We start from the raw sequence: 27,123 nt of genomic DNA on the forward strand, positions 1-27,123 counted from the left end.
GTTGTTTTTTATTTTTGTTTTATTACAGGAGATAATGAGGGATTCAGTGGAATTAAGCATTAGGTGAGTATAACTATGTTTTTCATTTTTAAATAAAAATGGAAAACTGTTTCTAATATTTGTTTCTAATAAAAGGACTTTATTCTGGCTGTGTCTTTATTTACCATATAACTATAGGATTATCAATGGATAGGTGTCTTATAGAAGCCTCTACATTACTAATCCATGGGCTTGATGTCACCTAACAATACAAAGGTGACAGCAACCCCAGAAATGTGAACCCCTTTTGCCACTGCTACAGGGCAAGTGGGAAGGGCCAGGCAAAGAGCCAGATTTGGTGCATCTAATAGATGCGCCTTTTCCGGGTGGCTGCGGGCTGCTATTTTTAGGCTGGGGGGCAATATCCATGGTCCCTTACCAGCCTGAGAATACCAGCCCCAAAAATGGGGGGGAACACACACCATTTTTTTAAATTATTTATTTAATTACTAAAAAAAGTGTAGGGACCCCCTCTATTCTTGATAACCAGCCTTGTTGAAGCTGACAGCTGGGGATTGCAGCCCCCAGCTGTCGGTTTTGCCTGGCTGGTTATCAAAAATACTGGGGAACCCACGCCGTTTTTTTAATTCATTCATTTATTTATTTATAGCGCAGGCGGTGGGTGAGGAATACTCTCATCAGCCGCTCCTGCTGTCACTGTTATTAGCGGCTGCAGATGTGGGCTGATGGGAGTAATAGTCCCATCAGCCTCTGCATGATGTCATTGTTCTCATTTGAATACACCTCGTGCTAATCGCCGGCAGTGCAGGGGATAATGAAGAGAGCAGTCTTCAGCACACGGCGCCGGGGAACAGCACTTACTGTACTGCTTCTCCCCTGGTGCCCGTCCTTGTGGTACTGATGCAGCACACCTGTGCCACAAGTATTCACACACGGACACTCATCTCCAGTACCGTTATTTTCCAGTACCGGAAAAAAAACGAACGCGTGAAACCAACCATAGGGAACTGATCACTCCTTCGGACTAAACTTCTCTACTTTACAACCACCACTATCAGTGTAGAGTTGTGCCACGCTAACAATTAAGGGTGAGCGCTGCTGCCTCTACACACTTCTGAAGAGTGCCAAGAGCGACACCTCCACTGATCTAATATCGATGGTCTATTCTAACTGGGTAATCTCTCTAACCCCTGAAGGACCAGACTTGTTTGAATCCTAAGGACTGTGCTTTTTTTTTTTTTAGCTTTTTTTATAGTCACATTATAACTCTTTCATTTTTCTGCTGACATACTGTAGACATGTGAAAAGTGGACTTGTGTTTTTGGGAGATGAGCTGTATTTCTCAATTGCACCTTTGTGGCGCACACATAACTGAAGTCTTTCAGGGGGGAGGGGAATAAAGAAGAGTAATTTCTCAATTGTTTTTCTTTTTTTTTCTTCTTAAGCTTTGAATAATAGGGCATTTTTAAAAAGAAAATAATGTTTTAATTTTTACATAATTTTAACATTTAAAATATATGTAAAATGTATATATATATATATATATATATATATATATATATATATATATATATATATATATATATATATATACATATACAGTTATATGAAAAAGTTTGGGCACCCCTATTAATCTTAAGCTTAATGTTTTATAAAAATTGTTTTTTTTGCAACAGCTATTTCAGATTCATATATCTAATAACTGTTGGACACAGTAATGTTTCTGCCTTGAAATGAGGTTTATTGTACTAACAGAAAATGTGCAATCTGCATTCAAACAAAATTTGACAGGTGCATAAGTATGGGCACCTCACCAGAAAAGTGACATTAATATTTAGTAGATCCTCCTTTTGCAAAAATAACAGCCTCTAGTCGCTTCCTGTAGCTTTTAATGAGTTCCTGGATGAAGGTATTTTTGACCATTCCTCTTTACAAAACAATTCCAGTTCAGTTAAGTTTGATGGTCGCCGAGCATGGACAGCCCTCTTCAAATGATCCCACAGATGTTCAATGATATTCAGGTCTGGGGACTGGGATGGCCATTCCAGAACAGTGTAATTATTCCTCTGCATGAATGCCTGAGTAGATTTGGAGCGGTGTTTTGGATCATTGTCTTGCTGAAAGATCCATCCCCTGCGTAACTTCAACTTTGTCACTGATTCATGAACATTATTGTCAAGAATCTGCTGATACCGAGAGGAATCCATGCGTCCCTCAACTTTAACAAGATTCCCGGTGCCGGCATTGGCCACACAGCCCCAAAGCATGATGGAACCTCCATCAAATTATACTGTGGGTAGCAAGTGTTTTTTTTGGAATGCTGTGTTTTTTTGCCGCCATGCATAACGCCTTTTTGTATGACCAAACAACTCAATCTTGGTTTCATCAGTCCACAGGACCTTCTTCCAAAAAGAAATTGGCTTCTCCAAATCTGCTTTTGCATACCTCAGCCGACTGTTTGTGGCGTGCTTGCAGAAACGGCTTCTTTCGCATCACTCTCCCATACAGCTTCTCCTTGTGCAAAGTGTGTTGTATAGTTGACTGATGCACAGTGACACCATCTGCAGCAAGTTTATGCTGCAGCTCTCTGGAGGTGGTCTGAGGATTGTCCTTGACTGATCTCACCATTCTTCTTCTCTGCCTTTCTGATGTTTTTCTTGGCCTGCCACTTCTGGCCTTAACAAGAACTGTACCTGTGTTCTTCCATTTCCTTACTATGTTCCTCACAGTGGAAATTGACAGGTTAAATCTCTGAGACAGCTTTTTGTATCCTTCCACTGAACAACTATGTTGAATAATCTTTGTTTTCAGATCATTTGACAGTTGTTTTGAGGAGCCCATGATGCCACTCTTCAGAGGAGATTCAAACAGGAGAACAACTTGCAAGTGGCCACTTTAAGTAGCTTTTCTCATGATTGCATACACCTGGCTATGAAGTTCAAAGCTCAATGAGGTTACAAAACAAAAAAAAGTGCTTTAGTAAGTCAGTAAAAAGTAGGTAGGAGTATTTAAAGCAAGAAAATGATAAGGGTGCCCATACTTATGCACCTGTCAAATTTTGTTTGAATGCAGATTGCACATTTTCTGTTAGTACAATAAACCTCATTTCAAGGCAGAAACATTACTGTGTCCAACAGTTATTAGATATATGAAACTGAAATAGCTGTTGCAAAAAAACAATTTTTATAAAACATTAAGCTTAAGATTAATAGGGGTGCCCAAACTTTTTCATATAAATGTATATAGTTTTTCCTTTTCTCTTAGTCCTACTACAAGATTTGTACCTGTATTTTCGTCATTGCTAATCTAATAGGCAATACTTCTGTATTTCAATGTGTTATGCCTACCATTATTACATAGGCAGGGCCTAATAGGTGCAATAAGGGCCAATATTCGGTCACCACCTGCCATGGAAACCCATCAGCACACTGCAATCCCTCCCTCTCTCAAATGCCTAAGATGATGGGGTTGTCATTTACTGCAAGGCATAAAGGGATTAAACGAGAAGGTCTGGGTTTGGGACAAAAGTCTGTAGTCATTCTATGTGACTGCAGACTTTTAATTACACATATCGCACACATTGCTCTTTGTCAGGATACACTGATGAAGGCGCCAGGAGCAAGGCCGTCACATGACTGCAAGTATGTGATTTGCATAACTCCAGCCACATTTCGACTAGATGTGCACAGTCTCAGGCATTAAGGCTGGAGTGGGGCTATGTAATATAGTCTTGTTCCTGCTAATCTAACAGGTCTACTGATATCATCCACAAGTTGACACTGACGAAAACCAGAGCGGGAACTGGTAACTGACAATGGTGAATATCTTGGGCAAGGAGCTGTTGGGAACCGGTTAAGCAATGAGTGGATAAGAAAGTAAAACAAATTGATTGAAATTTCTAAGTAGATTTTCATTACATGCACAGGTTCTAGCCACCTATGCCTATCTCCAGCCTGCTAAGGTGGCCACTGCATCAAACTTGAGAATGAATGGTCTGGCATGGACAACCACTTTTCCAAGACTAGAGTGAGTCACAGAAACGCATGGAAACCTCTCCATTCAATCTCTGGATGTGATGGCCTCACTAGGCGGGATTCCATTCGGGAGACTGTACCAGGGTCAGACCTGGAAAAGTCCTCATAGCAGCCACATGTTCTGCCCTTGCTCAGAATGTCCACCTTAAAAACCAGCCTCATTGTGGTCTAAAATCTAAATTTCTCTACCAATCCCCCCACCTCCTCCATAGCACTGCTGGTCTCCATCCTTTATCTTCCTGTTAGGATTGCTCTTTTTTTTTTACCAATCTGGGCCTGGTTTAAAAAATATAAATAAAATGATGTCGTGGACAACCCCTTAAAAAGGACAAATGAAGTGCAGCATCGATAAAATATCACGTTCCTCTACTTTCATGTTGTGATTTCTTCTCACCTCCAGAATATCTATGACGACGTTCTCCTCAGGTTGCTTGGTGCTTCTTACATTCTCCAGAACGATAGAGTAATAAACTCCTTGTGGATCTGACTGATACAGGTTGTACGTGTCTGTTTGATACCATTCTTGGACAGCAATGAACACCTGATTTTCATCTGTGCTGATAATTTGTAAATCCTGGAAAAAAAAAAACACAAGTGACCATCAACATCAGACATTTTCTGCTGACAGTCTTACTTTCAACTTCTAGATATTTAGATGTCTTGCTGAAATTGCAAGATATCAATGGATAATGAAACATGAATCAAGAGAAGGAATAAAGAGTTTATAACATGATTAACGATAAGATATATGGAAATATAAGTAATATCCTTGCTAGATTTCCCTTGATTAATCGGACATATATATTGAATCACTCAGCGTAATATTAAAATTTACCATGCATAGCTGCTGTGGTTAAAAGGTTTCCTAATTCAGTGTCCTCCAGAAACCAATTAGGTCAGCTTGCGTAGCAATTTTCATGAAATATGAATACTCGAGCAGCCAATATTTTACCATTATTAACTAATAAAATCTTCGGCAGCATTATTACAGAGGCCAATAACCAATCACAACAGATCTATGCGGCATTAGAAATGATTAATGGTTTCCCAGAGAGGAATTCAGACCATTCGGTCGAACATTTGACATATCCCTGAGTTGGCCGCATTATACTTGTGGCCTTCCAGCACCGCCGTGTGTGTTTTCTCTTATGGGGGGGAGTGTTGTGAAGACCAGATGTGGATTTTAGCTAATGGAGAATAGATTATTGGCAGACAACACCTCTCAGAGCAAAAAAAAAAAAGAATATAGGAAATACTGATGTTGATTTGTAGACGCTTGTCCTGATTTAACAAAAGTAAACCAATAATCTGGAGGAAAAACCCTTCTGTAACATATGGGAAAGCTGGGAAAACAGTCAGTGGGATCAATAGAGGTTTTCGCCTTTGGGCAATCTCTATTTATTAAATTGGCCCCTTGACAATAAGCTGATCACAACATATCCCTCCTGCTAAGAAACTCCAACGATCAGCTGTCATTTTTGTGAAAATCAGAAAAATGTTAAATTTTTCCTACATCGCCACCACAAGAGAAACTGAATATTACACAGTGTTATGTGTCTCGTAGCTGGCAGAAGCATGGGAGCAAGAAGTTACCTGCAACTCCTTCACATTCCTCCATGTGGCTGTCATTTTGACACCAAGTTGCACTGGCGGACACAGACAGAAAAGGACCACTGTGCAAGAACAATATATGTACCCTTTACAGTCCAAAAGCTAATTTTATTGCACAACTCCACCTGCTTTGTAGGTGACAATGGGCCCAATTTCCTCCTAATAATATGTCCACCCCTAACTTTCACAGTTTCACTAGATCTGGTAAGAATAAAATTAATTGGCTCACCATAAATGTGACATCCCAGGAGTCTGGTTGTCACAGTGGTATTGCCTTCCTCCTTGGGAGGGTGATGCTATGCTTGGAAGCGACAAGGATCCCTTTAACAGGTAACTTGCACAATCAACACTGTTCTGCCTTCAGGCGAGAAGGGGGAGCTCGAGACCCAGATTCAGGGGAACTTCCTTATATATTCTGGCTGGATGAGGAGTTAGAATAGTCTGTCAGAGAGGAGCGAGGAGTGGAAAGCTGAGGCCATGCAGACACGAAGTTCTGCAGCTCCTGGAAAGAGCAGTGAGAGACTGAGCAGTTTGTAGGAGACTGTGAGAGGAGAACAAGCAGAGGAGAAGCGAAGAGCTGGAGGGGAGCTGCGACTGAGCTTCCTCCTGAAGAGCAAGAATACCGGAGGCCGGAATTCCGAGGTTGTGGGGGTAACTGTATGCCCCACAGCAGAAACCGGCAGGCAGGAGATTTCAAGTCGCCTGTCCACCATTAACACCCGAAGGCACAGCAGCATTTAGACCCCGGAGTCATAACTAGAGACACCTGTAAAAAGGCTTGCGTTGCCTGCCATATGGGTAGTGTCCTTCTCAAAGGGACAGAGAGAAAGTGAGAACCTTGTGTGAAGCCTCAGGCAGCAAGGGACTACAACACAGCGCAGTAAGGAAGGCTTCCAACCCCACCTGGCTAAGGAGATTCCGAATTGCTTCCAGGCTGGCCGGACCTCACCATCACTTGAGATCCATACCCGGGACTGTGGCTGCGTACTACCAGTAAAAGGTAAAGAGACTAATTCTTTCTGGCACCACACCACCTACCATCTTTACTTACTACCCCGGGAGCCCTATGGATCAAGCTTCACCTGTGGGAAGCCAAACCATCCCTGCTGCAATACCATCATCCCTAGTGGACCCCTTTAAGCAGCATCGGTCATCCCTGACCAAATACCACAGGTGGCGTCAAGAATATTCTTTATTCCAAATAACCCCTTTAAAGACCTTCCCTTTAACTTGGATGCCCAGGGCCACGGACTGGGTCACTGCCACCGTGACCACCCCTTTAATGAAGACCGGACCCGGCCCGTGTACCCCGAGGTCCTAGCGGGCGCTCCATAGATTCTTACTTTTAGATTAAAATATCACCTTTAAAAATGACCAATTTTAAAAATATAGAAAAAGCACCATCACCAGGCAAATATAATATATACACCACAGGAAGGTACCTAACCCTGTGCTGACCTGAGTCTCCCTAGCTACCAGCGGAGGTTGGCACCCTAGTAACCTGCGCAATGGCGCCCCACTCAGACAAGATATATAATAGGTGGGACAGAAAGGATGCATGTATGAGATATGTCAAATGCCTGGATTTCTAGAACTCGTGTTTTCAAAATTATTGATATACACTCTTTCTCTAATCTGTGTACAAACAGATAGGTTCTTGCTGATTGAAAATAGCCTGTGCTGTCGTGCGCAGGTTGGTGATGAACATCAAGGACCCGGCCTCCAGTGGTTGTTTTTTGTTTTTTTCTTGAGAAAAAAGAATAAAGTAAAAAAAAAAAAAAAATTGATTAGTTGATAGGATTAGATTACGGTAGTTAGGGACAGTAAAAATATACCATAGTAATCTCGTCTACTACAGTATTTTTTACTTAGTTGAGTTAGTGTCAGTAAAGATTAGTTGATAGTATTAGATTAGGGACAGTAAAAATATACTGTAGTAATCATTGTCTACTATGGAATTTTTTAATTAATTGAGTTAGGGTCCGTGCGGAAAAAAATTATTATCCGTGTATCCTACAGCCGTTGTGCATTGATCACTGACGCACATTAGTGATCAACCTCCAGTTGGAGTTTTTTTTAAAAGAATCAAAAAATTATTTAGATTAGGGATAGAAATATACCGTAGTAATCATCAACTACTACAGTATTTTTTACTGAATTGAATCAGGTTTAGTGTCAGTTGCTGGCGCCCAATAATTTGTTTTTTTACTAACGTCCATTTAATAAGTTTGTTTTTTATTTTACCAAATTTTTATATTTTTGCGTTCTATATCCTTTTCTTTTTTTTCTCTTCTAAATAAAAAAAGAAGTTTACACCAAGCACTCACAAACACATCTGAATAAAATTTGGTACACACAAACACCACATACGTGAAAAAAATGTTGTTCAGCTCGTCCCAAACCAGGTATTCAGCGGAGGAGGCATACGCTATCCTTGCCTTCGACACTGACAGTGAGGGAGAGGACCTTCCTTTATTGTGTGCCCAGCAATTTTTATCCCAAAATCCGACTTCATCATTTGCCAACTGGACCCTTGTAGACGCCATAGAAATTATGAAGTTTTGGGCCTTGTTCTTCACATGGGGATAGTGAAGAAGCCAGAAATTTGGCAATATTGGAGTGTTGACGTTTTGTATAATACTCCAGTGTTCCGCATCGATATGGCATGGACACATTTTGAGTCCATCCACATATTACTGCATTACAGTGATAATGCACAATGTCCTCCTCGAGCTGACCCAAACTTTGACCGACTTTTCAAAGTTCGGCCGGTCATTGAGCACTTCAGCAACAAGTTTGCTGAGGTGTACGTGCCCCAAAGGAACATCTGCGTGGATTAGTCCCTGATCCATTTCAAAGGAAGGCTCAATTTCCGGCAATACCTGCCCAGTAACATGGCCAGGTAAGGAATTAAACTGTACAAACTGTGCAAGAGTACCTCAGGGTACACCCACAAGTTTAAGGTTTATGAAGGGAAGGACACCCAGATTCAACCCTGTTGTGAAATTGGATTCTGGGCTCCCCCGGTGGCCACTGGTGGAATTGAACTTGTGTGCATCATCCTCTCTGTTCACCTGTTCCCATCAGGATGTGGGAGTCTCTATATAACCTTGCTCCTCTGTCAGTTTCATGCCGGTCAACAATGTAATCAGAAGCCTTTCTTTGCATGTTCCTGCTACTAGACAACTCCCAGCTAAGTTGGACTTTCGTCCTTGTTTGTTTTTGCATTTTGTTCCAGTTCACAGCTGCTGTTTCGTTACTGTGTCTGGAAAGCTCTTGTGATCTGAAATTGCCACTCTGGTGTTATGAGTTAATACTAGAGTCTTAAAGTAATTTCTGGATGGTGTTTTGATAGGGTTTTCAGCTGACCATGAAAGTGCCCTTTCTGTCTTCCTGCTATCTAGTAAGCGGACCTCGATTTTGCTAAACCTATTTTCATACTACGTTTGTCATTTCATCTAAAATCACCGCCAATATATGTGGGGGCCTCTGTCTGCCTTTTGGGGAAATTTCTCTAGAGGTGAGCCAGGACTGTATTTTCCTCTGCTAGGATTAGTTAGTCCTCCGGCTGGCGCTGGGCGTCTAGGGATAAAACGTAGGCACGCTACCCGGCCACTGTTAATTGTGCGGCAGGTTTAGTTCATGGTCAGTTTAGATTCCATCTTCCAAGAGCTAGTTCTTATATATGCTGGGCTATGTTCTCTCGCCATTGAGAATCATGACAGTTTGACCGGCCCAAAAGGGTTAAATTATTGGCTGAGAAAGGAGAGAAAAAAGAAGTCTGCTGAAAATTTTATTTTTTTTTTTTCTCTAGTTCTGAGTGTGCTCATAATTGAATCTCTTGCAGGTCTGCCTATATTGCAGCCTTTCTCTCTCTCTTTCTCTCCTTCTAATCCTTGAATGGCTCTGTGTTCACCTGTTTGAAATGGATCTTCAGAGTGTAGCTACAGGTTTGAATAATCTCGCCACGAAGGTACAAAATTTGCAAGATTTTGTTGTTCATGCACCTATGTCTGAACCTAGAATTCCTTTGCCTGAATTTTTTTCAGGGAATAGATCTTGCTTTCAAAATTTTAAAAATAATTGCAAATTGTTTTTGTCCCTGAAGTCTCGCTCTGCCGGAGATCCTGCACAGCAGGTCAGGATTGTAATTTCCTTGCTCCGGGGCGACCCTCAAGATTGGGCTTTTGCATTGACACCAGGGGATCCTGCGTTGCTCAATGTGGATGCGTTTTTTCTGGCCTTGGGGTTGCTTTATGAGGAACCTCATTTAGAGCTTCAGGCGGAAAAAGCTTTGATGTCCCTATCTCAGGGGCAAGATGAAGCTGAAATATACTGCCAAAAATTCCGTAAATGGTCTGTGCTTACTCAGTGGAATGAGTGCGCCCTGGCGGCGATTTTCAGAGAAGGTCTCTCTGATGCCATTAAGGATGTTATGGTGGGGTTCCCTGTGCCTGCGGGTCTGAATGAGTCCATGACAATGGCTATTCAGATCGATAGGCGTCTGCGGGAGCGCAAACCTGTGCACCATTTGGCGGTGTCTACTGAGAAGACGCCAGAAAATATGCAATGTGATAGAATTCTGTCCAGAAGCGAGCGGCAGAATTTTAGACGAAAAGATGGGTTGTGCTTCTATTGTGGTGATTCAACTCATGTTATATCAGCATGCTCTAAGCGTACTAAGAAGCTTGACAAGTCTGTTTCAATTAGCACTTTACAGTCTAAGTTTATTCTATCTGTGACCCTGATTTGTTCTTTATCATCTATTACCGCGGACGCCTATGTCGACTCTGGCACCGCTTTGAGTCTTATGGATTGGTCCTTTGCCAAACGCTGTGGGTATGATTTGGAGCCTTTGGAAGCTCCTATACCTCTGAAGGGGATTGACTCCACCCCATTGGCTAGTAATAAACCACAATACTGGACACAAGTAACTATGCGTATTAATCCGGATCACCAGGAGATTATTCGCTTTCTGGTGCTGTATAATCTACATGATGTTTTGGTGCTAGGATTGCCATGGCTGCAATCTCATAACCCAGTCCTCGACTGGAAAGCTATGTCTGTGTTAAGCTGGGGATGTAAAGGGACTCATGGGGACGTACCTTTGGTTTCCATTTCATCATCTATTCCCTCTGAGATTCCTGAATTCTTGTCTGACTATCGTGACGTTTTTGAAGAACCCAAGCTTGGTTCACTACCTCCGCACCGGGAGTGCGATTGTGCCATAGATTTGATCCCGGGTAGTAAATACCCTAAGGGTCGTTTATTTAATCTGTCTGTGCCTGAACACGCTGCTATGCGAGAATATATAAAGGAGTCCTTGGAAAAGGGACATATTCGTCCTTCGTCATCTCCCTTAGGAGCCGGTTTTTTCTTTGTGTCTAAGAAAGATGGCTCTTTGAGGCCGTGTATTGATTATCGGCTTTTGAATAAAATCACGGTTAAATATCAATATTCGTTACCACTGCTGACTGATTTGTTTGCTCGTATAAAGGGGGCCAAGTGGTTCTCTAAGATTGATCTCCGTGGGGCGTATAATTTGGTGCGAATCAAGCAGGGGGATGAGTGGAAAACCGCATTTAATACACCCGAGGGCCACTTTGAGTATTTGGTGATGCCTTTTGGTCTTTCAAATGCCCCTTCAGTCTTCCAGTCCTTTATGCATGACATTTTCCGCGATTATTTGGATAAATTTATGATTGTGTATCTGGATGATATTCTGATTTTTTCGGATGACTGGGACTCTTATGTCCAGCAGGTCAGGAGGGTTTTTCAGGTTTTGCGGTCTAATTCCTTGTGTGTGAAGGGTTCTAAGTGCGTTTTTGGGGTTCAAAAGATTTCCTTCTTGGGATACATTTTTTCCCCCTCTTCCATCGAGATGGATCCTGTCAAGGTTCAGGCTATTTGTGATTGGACGCAACCCTCTTCTCTTAAGAGTCTTCAGAAATTTTTGGGCTTTGCTAACTTTTATCGTCGATTTATTGCTGGTTTTTCTGATGTTGTTAAACCATTGAGTGATTTGACTAAGAAGGGTGCTGATGTTGCTGATTGGTCCCCTGATGCTGTGGAGGCCTTTCGGGAGCTTAAGTGCCGCTTTTCTTCCGCCCCTGTGTTGCGTCAGCCTGATGTTGCTCTTCCTTTTCAGGTTGAGGTCGACGCTTCTGAAATCGGAGCTGGGGCGGTGTTGTCGCAGAGAAGTTCCGACTGCCCCGTGATGAGACCTTGTGCTTTTTTTTCCCGTAAATTTTCGCCCGCCGAGCGGAATTATGATATTGGGAATCGGGAGCTTTTGGCCATGAAGTGGGCTTTTGAGGAGTGGCGTCACTGGCTTGAGGGGGCCAGACATCAGGTGGTGGTATTGACTGACCACAAAAATTTAATTTACCTTGAGTCTGCCAGGCGCCTGAATCCTAGACAGGCGTGCTGGTCGTTGTTTTTCTCTCGGTTTAATTTTGTGGTGTCATACCTACCGGGTTCTAAGAATGTTAAGGCGGATGCCCTTTCTAGGAGTTTTGAGCCTGACTCCCCTGGTAATTCTGAGCCCACAGGTATCCTTAAGGATGGAGTGATATTGTCTGCCGTTTCTCCAGACCTGCGGCGGGTCTTGCAGGAGTTTCAGGCGGATAGACCGGATCGTTGCCCACCTGGTAGACTGTTTGTTCCTGATGATTGGACCAGTAGAGTCATCTCTGAGGTTCATTCTTCTGCGTTGGCAGGTCATCCTGGAATCTTTGGTACCAGGGATTTGGTGGCAAGGTCCTTCTGGTGGCCTTCCCTGTCACGAGATGTGCGAGGCTTTGTGCAGTCTTGTGACGTTTGTGCTCGGGCCAAGCCTTGTTGTTCTCGGGCTAGTGGATTGTTGTTGCCCTTGCCTATTCTGAAGAGGCCTTGGACGCACATCTCGATGGATTTTATTTCGGATCTGCCTGTTTCTCAGAAGATGTCTGTCATCTGGGTGGTGTGTGACCGTTTCTCTAAGATGGTCCATTTGGTTCCCTTGCCTAAGTTGCCTTCTTCTTCCGAGTTGGTTCCTCTGTTTTTTCAAAATGTTGTTCGTTTGCATGGTATTCCGGAGAATATCGTTTCTGACAGAGGGACCCAATTCGTGTCTAGATTTTGGCGGGCATTCTGTGCTAGGATGGGCATAGATTTGTCTTTTTCGTCTGCTTTCCATCCTCAGACTAATGGCCAGACCGAGCGGACTAATCAGACCTTGGAGACATATTTGAGGTGTTTTGTGTCTGCGGATCAGGATGATTGGGTTGCTTTTTTGCCATTGGCGGAGTTCGCCCTCAATAATCGGGCCAGCTCTGCCACCTTGGTGTCCCCGTTTTTCTGTAATTCGGGGTTTCATCCTCGATTTTCCTCCGGTCAGGTGGAATCTTCGGATTGTCCTGGAGTGGATGCTGTGGTGGAGAGGTTGCATCAGATTTGGGGGCAGGTAGTGGACAATTTGAAGTTGTCCCAGGAGAAGACTCAGCTTTTTGCCAACCGCCGTCGTCGTGTTGGTCCTCGGCTTTGTGTTGGGGACTTGGTGTGGTTGTCTTCTCGTTTTGTCCCTATGAGGGTTTCTTCTCCTAAGTTTAAGCCTCGGTTCATCGGCCCGTACAAGATATTGGAGATTCTTAACCCTGTGTCCTTCCGTTTGGACCTCCCTGCATCTTTTTCTATTCATAATGTTTTTCATCGGTCATTATTGCGCAGGTATGAGGTACCGGTTGTGCCTTCCGTTGAGCCTCCTGCTCCGGTGTTGGTTGAGGGTGAGTTGGAGTACGTTGTGGAAAAGATCTTAGACTCCCGTGTTTCCAGACGGAAACTCCAGTATCTGGTCAAATGGAAGGGATACGGTCAGGAGGATAATTCTTGGGTGACTGCCTCTGATGTTCATGCCTCCGATCTTGTCCGTGCCTTTCATAGGGCTCATCCTGATCGCCCTGGTGGTTCTGGTGAGGGTTCGGTGCCCCCTCCTTGAGGGGGGGGTACTGTTGTGAAATTGGATTCTGGGCTCCCCCGGTGGCCACTGGTGGAATTGAACTTGTGTGCATCATCCTCTCTGTTCACCTGTTCCCATCAGGATGTGGGAGTCTCTATATAACCTTGCTCCTCTGTCAGTTTCATGCCGGTCAACAATGTAATCAGAAGCCTTTCTTTGCATGTTCCTGCTACTAGACAACTCCCAGCTAAGTTGGACTTTCGTCCTTGTTTGTTTTTGCATTTTGTTCCAGTTCACAGCTGCTGTTTCGTTACTGTGTCTGGAAAGCTCTTGTGATCTGAAATTGCCACTCTGGTGTTATGAGTTAATACTAGAGTCTTAAAGTAATTTCTGGATGGTGTTTTGATAGGGTTTTCAGCTGACCATGAAAGTGCCCTTTCTGTCTTCCTGCTATCTAGTAAGCGGACCTCGATTTTGCTAAACCTATTTTCATACTACATTTGTCATTTCATCTAAAATCACCACCAATATATGTGGGGGCCTCTGTCTGCCTTTTGGGGAAATTTCTCTAGAGGTGAGCCAGGACTGTATTTTCCTCTGCTAGGATTAGTTAGTCCTCCGGCTGGCGCTGGGCGTCTAGGGATAAAACGTAGGCACGCTACCCGGCCACTGTTAATTGTGCGGCAGGTTTAGTTCATGGTCAGTTTAGATTCCATCTTCCAAGAGCTAGTTCTTATATATGCTGGGCTATGTTCTCTCGCCATTGAGAATCATGACACAACCCCTTGCATGCCCCCTGTCCTGGGAGTGAGTGGGGAAATTGTGTGGGATTTGCTGCATCCACTGGTGGATCAAAGTTATCATGACCTCTTCATATATAACTTGTATACCAGTGTCTCTGCGTGAGGTACCGCAGCCTGTGATACAGTCTGCAAAAATCAGAGAGGCCTCCCAAAAACACTAATAAGGTAGCTGCTCAGAAAGGGCAAGAGCCGAGCCCAATGCAGCAATAACATTCTGGTGGTCAAGTACAAGGACAAGAGGGATGTCCTTTTCTTAACCACCATATGTGGTGATAGCAGCACCCCCACCACTGTGCGAAGTACCTCTACACAGCTCCACAAACCACACTGTGTACTGGGGTTCAACTTAAACATGGGGGAGTTGATCTCTCTGAGCAAGTCCTCCAGCAATACATTGCCATGAGAAAAGCCAAGATGTGGTGCAAGAATCTGGCCGTGCACATGGTATAGATGGCAATGTACAACGTCTTCGTGCTATAATGACGTGCACGCCAGACCGGGACCTTCATTCAGTTCCCGGAAGTAGTGATCAAAGCCCTTATATTTGGCAGTCAGGAAGGAGCGGGCCCCAGTACTTTCGGAACTGAAAGTGCCTTTGTTGTACCATGCCAACATTTCCTCGGTGAGATCCCTCAAACTGCAAAGAGAGGAAGGACGTAAAAGAGGTGCAAGGTGTTACAGAAGAGGGATAAGAAAGAACACTATTTATCAGTGTGACACCAGCCCTGAGAAACCTGGGTCTGTATATGAAAGACTGTTTCAGAGTCTACCACTCATCCATGGACTAATACATTTTTTTCTGACTTACACAACTCACATATGCCAACCTGACGAAAACCACATAATTCATATGCCAACCTGATGCTCTCTACACTACTCACATATGCCAGCCTGATGTACACTGCATAACTCACGTATACCACCACAAAATTCACATATCAGAAAAACACTAGATCAGTTCCAATATAGGGTCAGTAGTGAGGGAGTTTCCACTGTTTAGGCACATCAGGGGCTCTCCAAATGAGACATGACGCCTGCAGATCATGCCATCAAAGTCTGCATTCCAAAACCTCACTCCTTCTCGTCCGAGCCCTGCCGTGCGCCCAAACAGTAGTTTTCCTCCACATATAAGGTATCAGCATCAGTATTGCAGGACATACTAGGGAGTCCATTTTCTCCTGTTACCCTTGTGAAAAAAAAAAAAAAAATTGTGGCTAAAAGATCATTTTTGTGGAAAAAATGTAATCATTTTAGTTTCACAACTCAATGTTATAATTGTCTGTGAAGCACCTGGGGGTTCACTAATAGCTATCCAGGCAAATACTTTGCAAATAATTAAGGATGGGAGGCACCTAGGGAAATGCCCACAGACTAAACCAGATAGAGCAACAGGGCTGTCAATCAAAATGCTTTGGGTGCTATTTAAACAAAATAGGAGAAAAACAGCTTTGGGGTTGATATGATCTTTCCCCTTTCTATTTTTAGTTTTCATTATTCCTTCTCACTCATACGGTAAATTTATTTCTGGGTGAGTTCGAGTGGCCGGTGGTTAGTGGGTGATAATGGAGGATGTAATGACATCAGCTGATGATAATTAGTGAATTTAAATATCAGTGTTTAAATATTGTCTTCCCGTCCTCCTTGTTTTGATGAACTGTATATGTTGTACTATGCCATCTAGTACAGAAAATGTTCAGCACAGCCTAAAGGGGGGGAGGTGCATAGATATAGGTTCCCAAACCTTAATGCGTGAAGTAGTACTATGCCATCTGTCCCTCTGGTCAGGGGGAGGTGGAAAGTAATGTATAATTTTATGACTGTTATTTTTATAAATTGAATAAAGATGTGTTAATAAATAAAAAAAAAATTACACAGTGTAAATGCAGTGTCTGTGTAATGCAGGATAGAGCAGGTCCTCAGGAGGAATATATGCTCTTTGTAATTTGCCTCAACTTTACTGATGGGATGAGGATACAGAATAGTGGACCTCCCTAACTTCCTAATAGTTAATATGAAAATTGGTTTCCTATACTAAACAAACATTGGTAATGTTCTGTATAGCAAATAGTTTGGTGACTCCATGTTAGCCCTTGATATCCAGTGGCTGAATTTCAGTTTCTGTCACCCTGTTTTTTTAGGACGTCACTGTAGAGTAGAACAAAGGGTAGTCAGACATCTATTGTCTATGGGAGGTCCGGAAGTATGCAAGAGTTTGTACCAACGTTTAGGGTCCAACCACTGAAACGTCTCTGCAGAGCTCCGTCTTGAATGAAACGGTGGTTGAGCATGTACTGTACACATTTGCTCCATTCCTTCTATTGTGTTCCAAGCTTGGTTACAAACCCTTTAAAGGACCTCCAGTCCATTGGTTACAACACATACTGTTTGCTGTTTTTGTAGACTATAGCTGGCCATACATATTAGACTTATGTCTATCAAACCTGCCGATATCGACCGGATCATCTCATAGAGAATACAGAAGCGCTCGGTCAAATGAGTGCTCCTGTGTATGGGAGAGTTGCCTGATTTGGCTGTCAGTTGAACGATCTTTTGGCCACCTTATGTGTTGATAAATGGCTTGGTTCTTCTCCTACTGATGCTCAGTAGTTTAGAGTTCCAAATGTAGTTCCTGCGAACTCGAGGTTCAGAAAGTCTATGGCATTTATTTAGTTGGTGCCTCGTTTTCCAACTTTCACTGCTATAATCTTCAATGCCCAATAGTTTATTATCCAAACATATACTGTGAACAGTGGTTTGGGAGCCTAATGCTGATATCACATGGGCTAGAGATATAAGCCCCCTAGACTAATGTCACATCCCACTATATCGGGGTCTGTTAGCGACTGTCCTGTACAGAGCACAGGAACACTCGGCAGAGGGAGCGCTCCTGTATACAGAGGAGTCGGAAGAGATGCCTTCCGGCCAAATCATTGTTAGATAACAATTATTTATTCTATATGGTACCCAGGGTGGCCAACTGTACAGAAATTCCTGGACAGTCCACTAAAATATGGTACTTCTAACACCTATCCATAAAACAAAATTGATGCGTTTGAACATTTCTGGAAACTATAGAATCTTGTTCAGGCTTTTTTTTTACTGTACTTATCATCATTTTACAGCTCACAGTGATTGCAATTAATGCTTTCATATCAAAATTATGGGCTGCAAGCATGTATTATTTAGAAGCTTAATCATTTATCATGGCTTTTCAATGCATCCATAAAAATGTTGGCTGTTTTGGATTATTCGATAAGCTGTCCAAAAAAAAAAAAAAATCAAGTTGGCAACCCTGATATGTCCCCTTAGTTTTGCTCGCATCTCTTGGTTGGAAAGGGGTGCTATAAAGAGTGGGTGATACATTCGTTCCACTTTTATCCATTCAAACTCAATATTAATCAACGTCCTCTGTGGACGCTGCTTTTATGTAGCGACAAGGTTAGTGTGAAAATCATTAAAAAGATACAGGATCAGGACCTCAATTTTATAAAAGAACGTTGGTTCAAAGTGACATTAAATTTGGATTAAATGATTTCTTTATTGAGGAAAACATCTTCTCTTCTCTAAATCTGGGCTGTGAAGGCAGAACAAGCGCATTGTAAGCAGCTTTGGAATTTTAATGATGACTTTAAGATCAACGTCACTGTGTGCCAGTTTCGATAGCGCTAAACTGTGCTTAAATTCTCCAGTCTATGACCATACTGTATAATCTGAAAGTTGCTGACGTCAAATAATACTAAAAAAAAATATTTTTTAACTAACCACAGATGAACAGATGAAATAATATTGTTTGCATCAAAGTTTTCGATCTGGTGGCCATGAAAGCTTCCACGCCGTGAGTATGATATCCCATATTTCCTATGTTTGTTAATGCCAAGTCCAGCTATATTGGAGTATGAGTAAACATCGCTATATGGGCTGGTGCACGGGACCGATATTTTTGGACGAGTGCTATATGTGGTTTTCATGGATACTACTCCAACCGATGATATTTCATGGGGCTGTGCATATGTCTAAATTTTTCCTAGGACCACTTGAGGAAAAAAAATTAAAAAATCGGTGACATGTGTTGGATCAAAAGCAGCATTTCACGTCTATGGGTCTGTGAAAAAAATTGGACCAGACTCAGATCACATCCGAGTGTGGTACGAATACCATGGACTGGCAGAATGGAGGAGGTGGTGAACTTTTATTTTTTTCCTCTTCATGTCCAAGATAAACTGATGCAACTCTGATCAAACTCTGATCAAACTGTTCTCAGAATCTGAGCAGAATAATCGGACAGTTTTTCATGGATTAGCGTAAGATGGAGTAGTATGTAGTGGCAGCCTAAGTGGTTGTCACCTAAATTTTCCAGGAGCAAGTACAATGTGAAGGAGAATGACTCAATGAGTTAAGTAAGAGACAGAGAAGATGATGGAAATCTGCTTTAATCTACGTTTGAGACTTATACTGTGAAAGGGAGGAGGGAGCAGCAAAAGAAGACATCTGCACTCACAGTACTGGACTCCAGGGCCAAACTACGAAGAGTCGACAGAGATAGAAAAAATGGGTAAAAAAAACCCTTATCTCCATGTGATATGCAGTATTTCTAGCTGACCTGTACCTAATATGTGTCTACAGCTGCCTTAGAACGGATTGCCCACTTACTTTAAAAAAGGGTTTCTCAGATATGTCTGATGATTGTAGTGGAAACAACTATGTTGGCCAAAATCTGCAGTCAAAGGACCATGACTTAGGCCTACAACAAATATGGGAAATTTCACTTTCTCTAGGTAAGTTTACATAAGCGATCACAAGTTATAAAGAGATTTCAGTGCAGGTCCTTTATTCTTGGCCACCAATGCTATTATCTGAGGGGGCCACTACTAATAACATTTTTAAGTGTGGGCTCATTGGCAGTGATAAAATATAAAAAAAAATACTACCCAACTGGACACCTCACCGCTCCTCCTTCTGGCTGCTTCTTATTGGAGACGTAGGGGACCACTGCTGACAAATGAGTGACCGACTAGCTGCAGAGATCACCAGACACTCCTACTGAAAAAAACAGCTTCACAACTCTTTTTTTCTAGCTCAAATGGAATGTTGTTAATTGGTTGCAGTGGCCATCTGATGCCCCTACCAGAAAAGGTATCCAGGAGTCCAGTAGGTGACACTGGAAGCAGTATGGTTGTCAGAACGCGAACCCAGCAGCTCTTGTGCACCAGGTGGCAGCTCTTCTCTCTGAGCTATTCAACTCACTGAACAGTTCCTTGTTAAGCCAGATACTAATACCTGTGTTTTTTCTGATTGACTCCACCCTGATCGAACTCCCTATTTAAACCTGGTATTGCACTTCCTTCCTTGTGTGATTAATGAGCTCCCTACCTTTAGTCAAGTTTCCTTTCACCTGCTCCTTTATTCCAAGATTATACTGCTGCTTCTGTGTACTGACCCCTGGCTATTCCTGACTACGCTACCTGATGATCCCTTAACTACATTGCTGCTTCTGTATACTGACTCCTGGCTATTCCTGACTATGCTACCAGCTGATCCTTTAACTACATTGCTGCTTCTGTTTACTGACTCCTGGCTATTCCTGACTACATTACCAGCTGATCCTTTAACTACATTGCTTCTCCTGTATACTGACCCCTGGCTATTCCTGACTACATTACCTGATGATCCCTTAACTACATTGCTGCTCCTGTATACCGACCCCTGGCTATTCCTGACTACGCTACCTGATGATCCTTTAACTACATTGCTGCTCCTGTGTACTGATCCCTGGCTATTCCTGACTACACTACCTACTGATCCTTTAACTACATTGCTGCTCCTGTGTACTGACCCCTGGCTATTCCTGACTACATTACCTGCTGATCCTTTAACTACATTGCTGCTCCTGTGTACTGATCCCTGGCTATTCCTGACTACGCTACCAACTGATCCTTTAACTACATTGCTGCTTCTGTATGCTGACTCCTGGCTATTCCTGACTACACTACCTGCTGATCCTTTAACTACATTGCTGCTCCTGTGTACTGATCCCTGGCTATTCCTGACTACGCTACCAACTGATCCTTTAACTACATTGCTGCTTCTGTATGCTGACTCCTGGCTATTCCGGACTACACTACAGGCTGATCCTTTAACTACATTGCTGCTTCTGTATACTGACTCCTGGTTATTCCTGACTACACTACCTGCTGATCCTTTAACTACATTGCTGCTTCTGTATACTGACTCCTGGCTATTCCTGACTACACTACCTGCTGATCCTTTAACTACATTGCTGCTTCTGTTTACTGACTCCTGGCTATTCCTGACTACAGTACCGGCTGATCCTTTAACTACATTGCTGCTCCTGTATACTGACTCCTGGTTATTCCTGACTACGCTACCTGCTGGTGCTGCCCCTAATAGTTGCAATACCACTACTCCAACCCAGGTCAGTTCATAACAATGGTTTTCCATTTTAGCAACGCCATGAGCTCATTGTTAAAAAATTTATAAATAACGGACAACCCCTTTAGTCTGTAATGTGGACATGTTTTAGCTTTTCCATTACACCTTATTTTAATATTTAAACAAAAAAAAAATGTATTATGTATCACTATATTGCATCCTGTATTGCATGTTCTAACCCAATGGCAAATCTAAAGGGGCCAGATTAACAACATCATACGCCCTTATTATAGGCAAGGAGGAGGAGGGCACCATGTTATAGATCTGTCCTAGGTCATGGCTGAGAGTCATGCCGTGAGAGAGTAAGGAGCAGCCAGCAGGAAACGCACAAAGCAGCTCTACAGATCTACATTAGGTTAGGGTTACTTAATAGAGCTATGGACACAAAATACATAAGCAGTAAGAAGATTGGGGAAGATGATCCAAAATCTGCAGCATTTTTATCTCCAGTACAACTAATAAGCCTACAGCTGCTTCAGTTTTTCCCTTTTTTAATGGGGTACTAGAATCAATTTTGGGCTGGAATCTCCATGGATGTTTGTAATAAACAGGCTACGAGCACAGGAACATCTTTACTTTTTTTTTTTACAGGTGTTCTAAGATGAGAGTGCAAACTATGATTGGTTTTGTTGCACTACTGAGCATTGCAGACCCTCCCTTACAGTGGGATTCCAAGCTCGCAGACCTCCACCAATGTTATGTCATCGATGCATGAAAATATTTTGACGTTGTTGGGAATCCGTGAACCTCGAACTTTAACAAAACAGACATATAGCTATTCAGCAACTGAGAAGACCAACTCGTATGGCTGGCCTATGATAAGGTACTATGCAGGAAAACCAGACAAGGCAAATAATAATTAAAGGTGTCGTCATGAATTTAAGGGTTATTCTCAACATCAATCTTCAAGAGCGCAGTCTGCCTCCTGTCTTCATACTTGCCAGGGGGTAGAGTGCTCCTGATTGATTGACAGTTTAGTCCTGTGGCTCGAATTGTGTTTTCCCCAATGTTGCAACTTTGCCTTTGCAGCACCGGAGGAGCACATGGCACCTCTTCTGTTTCAGAGCGACGCTAACAAGCTATATAGAAAACAGCCTGTAAGCACTGCACTCCTTGCTTAGGAGACCAACCACATTGAGAAAAGAGAATTTTTAATACCAAGTAAATTGCACATTTGCTTCTTTTCACTAGAACCTTACAACTTGAATGTGCGCCAGAAGAAGCGTGCACTCATGCGAAACATCTCTGCCTGCAATCCTGTGTTCAAAACAGTGGTGAATGCTGCTCCTCTTGCTCTCCTCTAAATCCTATGACCCATTTAAAATAGTCTGTTTTTTTATAAGCAGTGCCAATTTTTAACAAATAATAATAATCTGTAATTTTAACACCGCTATGGTAGGACACAACCCTCCTTGCTAATGGCCTCTAAATTATGTCTAAGCTTTTTGCAGCCACAATTAATTTCCAACTCATTACATTCTTCTTATTTTATATTTATCACAAGAATTTGTTCAAAAAAATGATGTGGCTCCGAAGGGGAGAAGTAGCGTTATAGGAGTCGGTGCAGTAATATATTATGCGAGCTGTTAATACATTTAAACTGTAGGGTCTATTACTATGGATGTATTTTCACCATGTCTGGCAGGAGTAATTAACATAGCCTAATAAAGCAGTGATGCCTATGCAAGCAGTATAACTTACCGGTGATATATTACGGAGCGCGCATCGGAGCGGCCTCCCACTTGTTCTGCGGGCGTTTACTTAATCAAGATCCGCACAAGTGAAAAATGGTCATTAGGCTCTCAGTGAGCATTGCATAAATATAAATTATAATTTAAAGAAATGTTCTTCTTCTACTAATGAAATGCAGCATAATTTACTTCATTTAGCCGTCACATATACACAGATATAAACGTCAATTTAGCAAAGTGCTTAATTTAGGTAACTTCTCGCATACTAACAAGCATCTGTTTTCGTGAAGCCAGATGCAGACTGTAATTCCACCTTGAGCATAGAGTAAAAATGGAACAAAATTAAAAGCAGTCTTTCCAAAACAAATTAAATATGTATAATGCATGTGTAACGTTGTGTATAGACTGGAGGAGAGAGTCTAATGCCCATGGTATTATTATACTTCTTTACATTTTTTTTTTCATTTTCTAAAAGATCAGTTCTTTCTTGTTTCAAAACCTGCACACTCCTCCTCTGCTGCTGTAATAAGTCAAGTGACGTGATTGGCTACAAAATGTTCTACCACGCCCATTTCATGACTCCTGTCACAGGAAGCCTTGGCTTCAATAACATAAACATCTCATGCCCTTTCTCAAAATCAACATACTCCACTTCTGCTGCTGAAATGTACCCATTCATTTAATTGGCAACAAGATGTTATAACATCCCTGATCACTCTATAAACATTCCCTTGTCACATGAAGATATGCCTTAATGCAAGAGTAGACAGGTCACTGCCTCCATCAAGATCAACAGACATCTCTCTTGCTGCTGTAATCGGTCAACTGATCTGAATTGGATACAGAATGTTCTGGTACCTTCAATTGCATAATGAAGCATTGTTTTCATAGTTACAATAGTGGAATGGTCACTGCATCCCACAAGATCATCACACTCTACTCCTGCAGTTGTAATCACACCATAGACTTGATTGGCTACAGGATATTCTATCCTGACAATTTCTTATCTCTGTCCCGCTACATGAAGTCCGTTATTAGGATAATAATATGAGTGGACAGGCCACTGACTGCTACAAAATCAAAGAAATATAATAGTAGTGCGCACACAGTCAATTGGTTGAGGTGCTGGTGAAATGGGCTTGGAAGCCAAAGGACAATGGTTCACTGCACACTCTTGTTACCATTTGTAAGACTGGTTCAATTTTTTGTTTGGATGGATTATTGTAATAAAAATATTTGCATCAACTATTCCCAAGAGTGTGCGGAGAACCATTGGCTATTGCTACAAAATCAAGACAAGTTTCTCCTGCGGCTAAAACCAGTTCAGTGATCTGAATGCCTACCGAATATTCTACCGCCATCCAATTCATATCTTTTCACCTGTCACAATAAACTCTGCCTTCACTAACATATTAACATGAACGGACAGGTCACAGCTAGTGATGAGCGAGTGTACTCGTTGCACGGGTTTGCCCGAGTATGCTCGGGTGTCCTCCGAGTATTTGTGACTGCTCGGAGATTTAGTTTTTGTCGACACAGCTGCATGATTTGCAGCTGCTGGACAGCTTGAGTAGATGTGGGGGGTGCCTGTTTGTTAGGGAAGCCTCACATGTATTCAGGCTGTCTAGCAGTCGCAAATGATGCAGCTGCGTTGACACAAACTAAATCTGCGAGCACTAACAAATACTCAGAGATCACCCGAGCAACGAGTACACTCGCTCATCACTAGTCACAGCTAAACACGAGTGAATAAATTTGAGTGGAATTTGACTCCAATTTTACAAAAATCTGCATTCACCAAAATACGAAATTTCTATAATTTCATTCATGGATTCAGCAAAATGTTGGCCATCGTCTGCCATTTTTCTGAACTGTAAAAGGCCATAAAAGTATAAATAAATCCTTATACTCCCCTTACCGCTCCTTAATCCGTCATCCCGTCCTTGTCGCATCTTCAGATTGTCACCGCTCTCAAAGAATTCCCCGCACCTCTCACAATGGGCTTCATTAGGTCCCCTGAGCATGTGCACACGAGGTTATGTCGCATGTCATGGCGTTAATACCTTTGGCACGCGATTGCGCAGAACCCGGCAAATTCATCAACGGTGACGGTGAGGAGTAGAGGAGCGGAGGAGAAGGTGAGCAGGGAGGTGAATATGAGGATTTTCTTTATTCTTTACATATTGCATTTATTAAGCTCTGGGGTCTGAAGACACCCCGAAGTATAATAAAGTACATTAAATTAGCAGAAATTAACTTCTCAGCAATTCAAATTTCCCGTAAAAATTTGAGCGATCTGGTGAATTTAAATTTTGCCTAATCCATTTATCTCTAGTCACTGGCTTCCACAAGATCATCACACTTCTATCTCGCTGCTGTAGTAAGTCCATGACGTGACTGCCTACACATTATTCTATCACAATCCACTTTATGACTTTTCTTCAGGCACAATAAGCCCTGTCCTCACTTACATAATAACATAAGTGGACAGGTCACTTTCTCCTACAATATGAACACATTCTTCCCATGCTGCTGTCATCATTCCGTGTAGGGATTAGCTACGAAGTGCAGTTTGTAAATAAATCCTCATTTTATTTTCTAAGAAATGTATCTAGTTAAGAATTCCCTCATATTTCCTTAACCCTGTATAATTTGAGTGGAATTTTTTTTAATACAGTAAAGGGATATCGTTCCATTTTAGTCTCTTTCTTGTCATTGAAGTTTTGCTTAGAAGAAGACTATACTACCAAATTACTGTTTCCACATAGCACTGAACAATTGATGCCACTGTGAGAGCTAGATAAGTCCTGCCGTGATGAATGGCCTTGTAAAAGAAAAAAATCAATCCATAGAAGCTTGTATCGGCACTCTCAGCACAATAATTCCCGTGCAGCATCAAAAGAAAAAATATCTATGTCCAAATTAAATATATCACAGTCAAAAAAATTAAACATATATAGAAAGATGGAAATGTATTCGGCACTCATCTGTGCAACCAACACGTTACTTTATTCCAAACATTAACACATTCAATAGTAAGTGATACAATGTTGTGTATCATCCTATAAATATGATACACAACTATGTATATATCAAATTCAAATTGTATTTATTAACAAATTATAATAATCACATTATTATTATTATTATTATTATTATTGTATCCAATTGATGTGACCTCCTGTCAATTTTATCTTTGTTGAGTTTTTTTCCATTCTGCTTTTATTATTTTATAATTTGGTAATAAATCAAATTAGAATGTTATATATATATATATATATATATATATATATATATATATATATATTTACAGTTGTGTATCATATTTATAAGGTTATTCCAAACATGTTACAAACAAAGAATGTGGAATACCAAGCGCTTCTTCTTACCGTGGCCTTTGGCGCCATACCTCCTCTACTAAAACCCTCGTTACACACTTGCCACCCAATCGGCTGGCGACTTGGAGCCACGATTACACCTTATACCCTGCCGACAGGCTATACATGTATTTTTTGTTATTGTATATTCTTGTCTTTTATTGTACACACTTTTCCATCTGCTCCTGTGTACACTGCTATGGATTGCCTTATGGATTACATAAATAAAAATCTAATATCACTGGACACTTGGCAGTAACTACTGTGAGTAGGTAAATAAATGAGCAATAAATTAATAAGAAGCCAACCGTTCCTCATAGAAAAAGGTTGTTCTATGTATTTTTCAAGCTAGTGAAAGAGTCAGAGACTTTGTGCTCCGTCACAACTCTTAACAGTATGGGTGTCTTGGGAACACCGATTCTTTTAACAACGTAGCAGACAAGGCGGCCCATGACCAGAGAGGCCCTTCGGTCATTTGCCAGAATTGCCGGATGGCCAGTCCGGCCCTGTCTGTGATCAAAGGGCCTAAACTCACTTCTGTGGGTTCAAGTGCCCAGATTTTCGGTCTTCGGCCACATGCACATGGTCAGTATTTTACATCAGTACCTGTAAGCCAAAACCAGGAGTGGATGATAATACAGAAGTGGTGCATACAGGGGCGTAACTACCGCGGTCGCAGGGGTCGCAATTGCGACAGGGCCCGCAGTGCTTAGGGGCCCCTAAGAACTCTGAGCTACAAAATGGGCCGCCGGCCCTTTATAAACCTTCTTTACAGGCCCTGGTGCGCGTGCACTCTCTCAGTGCATGCGCGATCACGGGTGGGACTGCACTTGTCACGGCAGCAGAGCCCCTCCACCGCAGAGAGCCGCACACCACAACTATGGCTGCAGCTGCTCTGTGCGCACAGGACCTAGGATGAGGTCACAGGAGGGGAGGAGTCGGAGTCACATGATCAAGGGCTTCCGTGTAGTGCAGGACAGTAGTGCAGTGCTGGTTGTCATCATGCTGGAGGAGGGTAAGCTTTTGTGTGAGGTCAGGAGGGGTTTGTGTGGATGTAGCAGAGCAGTGTGTGTATGAGGTGTACGGAGCGGAGCCGGGTGTGTATGAGGTGTACGGAGCGGAGCCGTGTGTGTATGAGGTGTACGGAGCGGAGCCGGGTGTGTATGAGGTGTACGGAGCGGAGCCGTGTGTGTATGAGGTGTACAGAGCGGAGCAGTGTGT

General features: G+C 42.3%; 1 protein-coding gene across 3 annotated transcripts in view; it reads right to left on the reverse strand.

Moving 5' to 3' along the window:
* SORCS2 (sortilin related VPS10 domain containing receptor 2) overlaps positions 1 to 27,123 on the reverse strand; it is a 1,081,958-nt gene that overhangs the window by 165,833 nt on the left and 889,002 nt on the right. For all 3 annotated transcript variants that reach the window (XM_077280087.1, XM_077280089.1, XM_077280090.1), the window contains exon 9: positions 4,429 to 4,608. In XM_077280087.1, coding sequence (XP_077136202.1) covers positions 4,429 to 4,608 — 180 coding nt within the window. The remainder of the gene's footprint in view (positions 1 to 4,428; positions 4,609 to 27,123) is intronic.

Source organism: Ranitomeya variabilis, chromosome 1 (assembly GCF_051348905.1).
Source record: "Ranitomeya variabilis isolate aRanVar5 chromosome 1, aRanVar5.hap1, whole genome shotgun sequence".
Lineage (NCBI taxonomy): Eukaryota > Metazoa > Chordata > Amphibia > Anura > Dendrobatidae > Ranitomeya > Ranitomeya variabilis.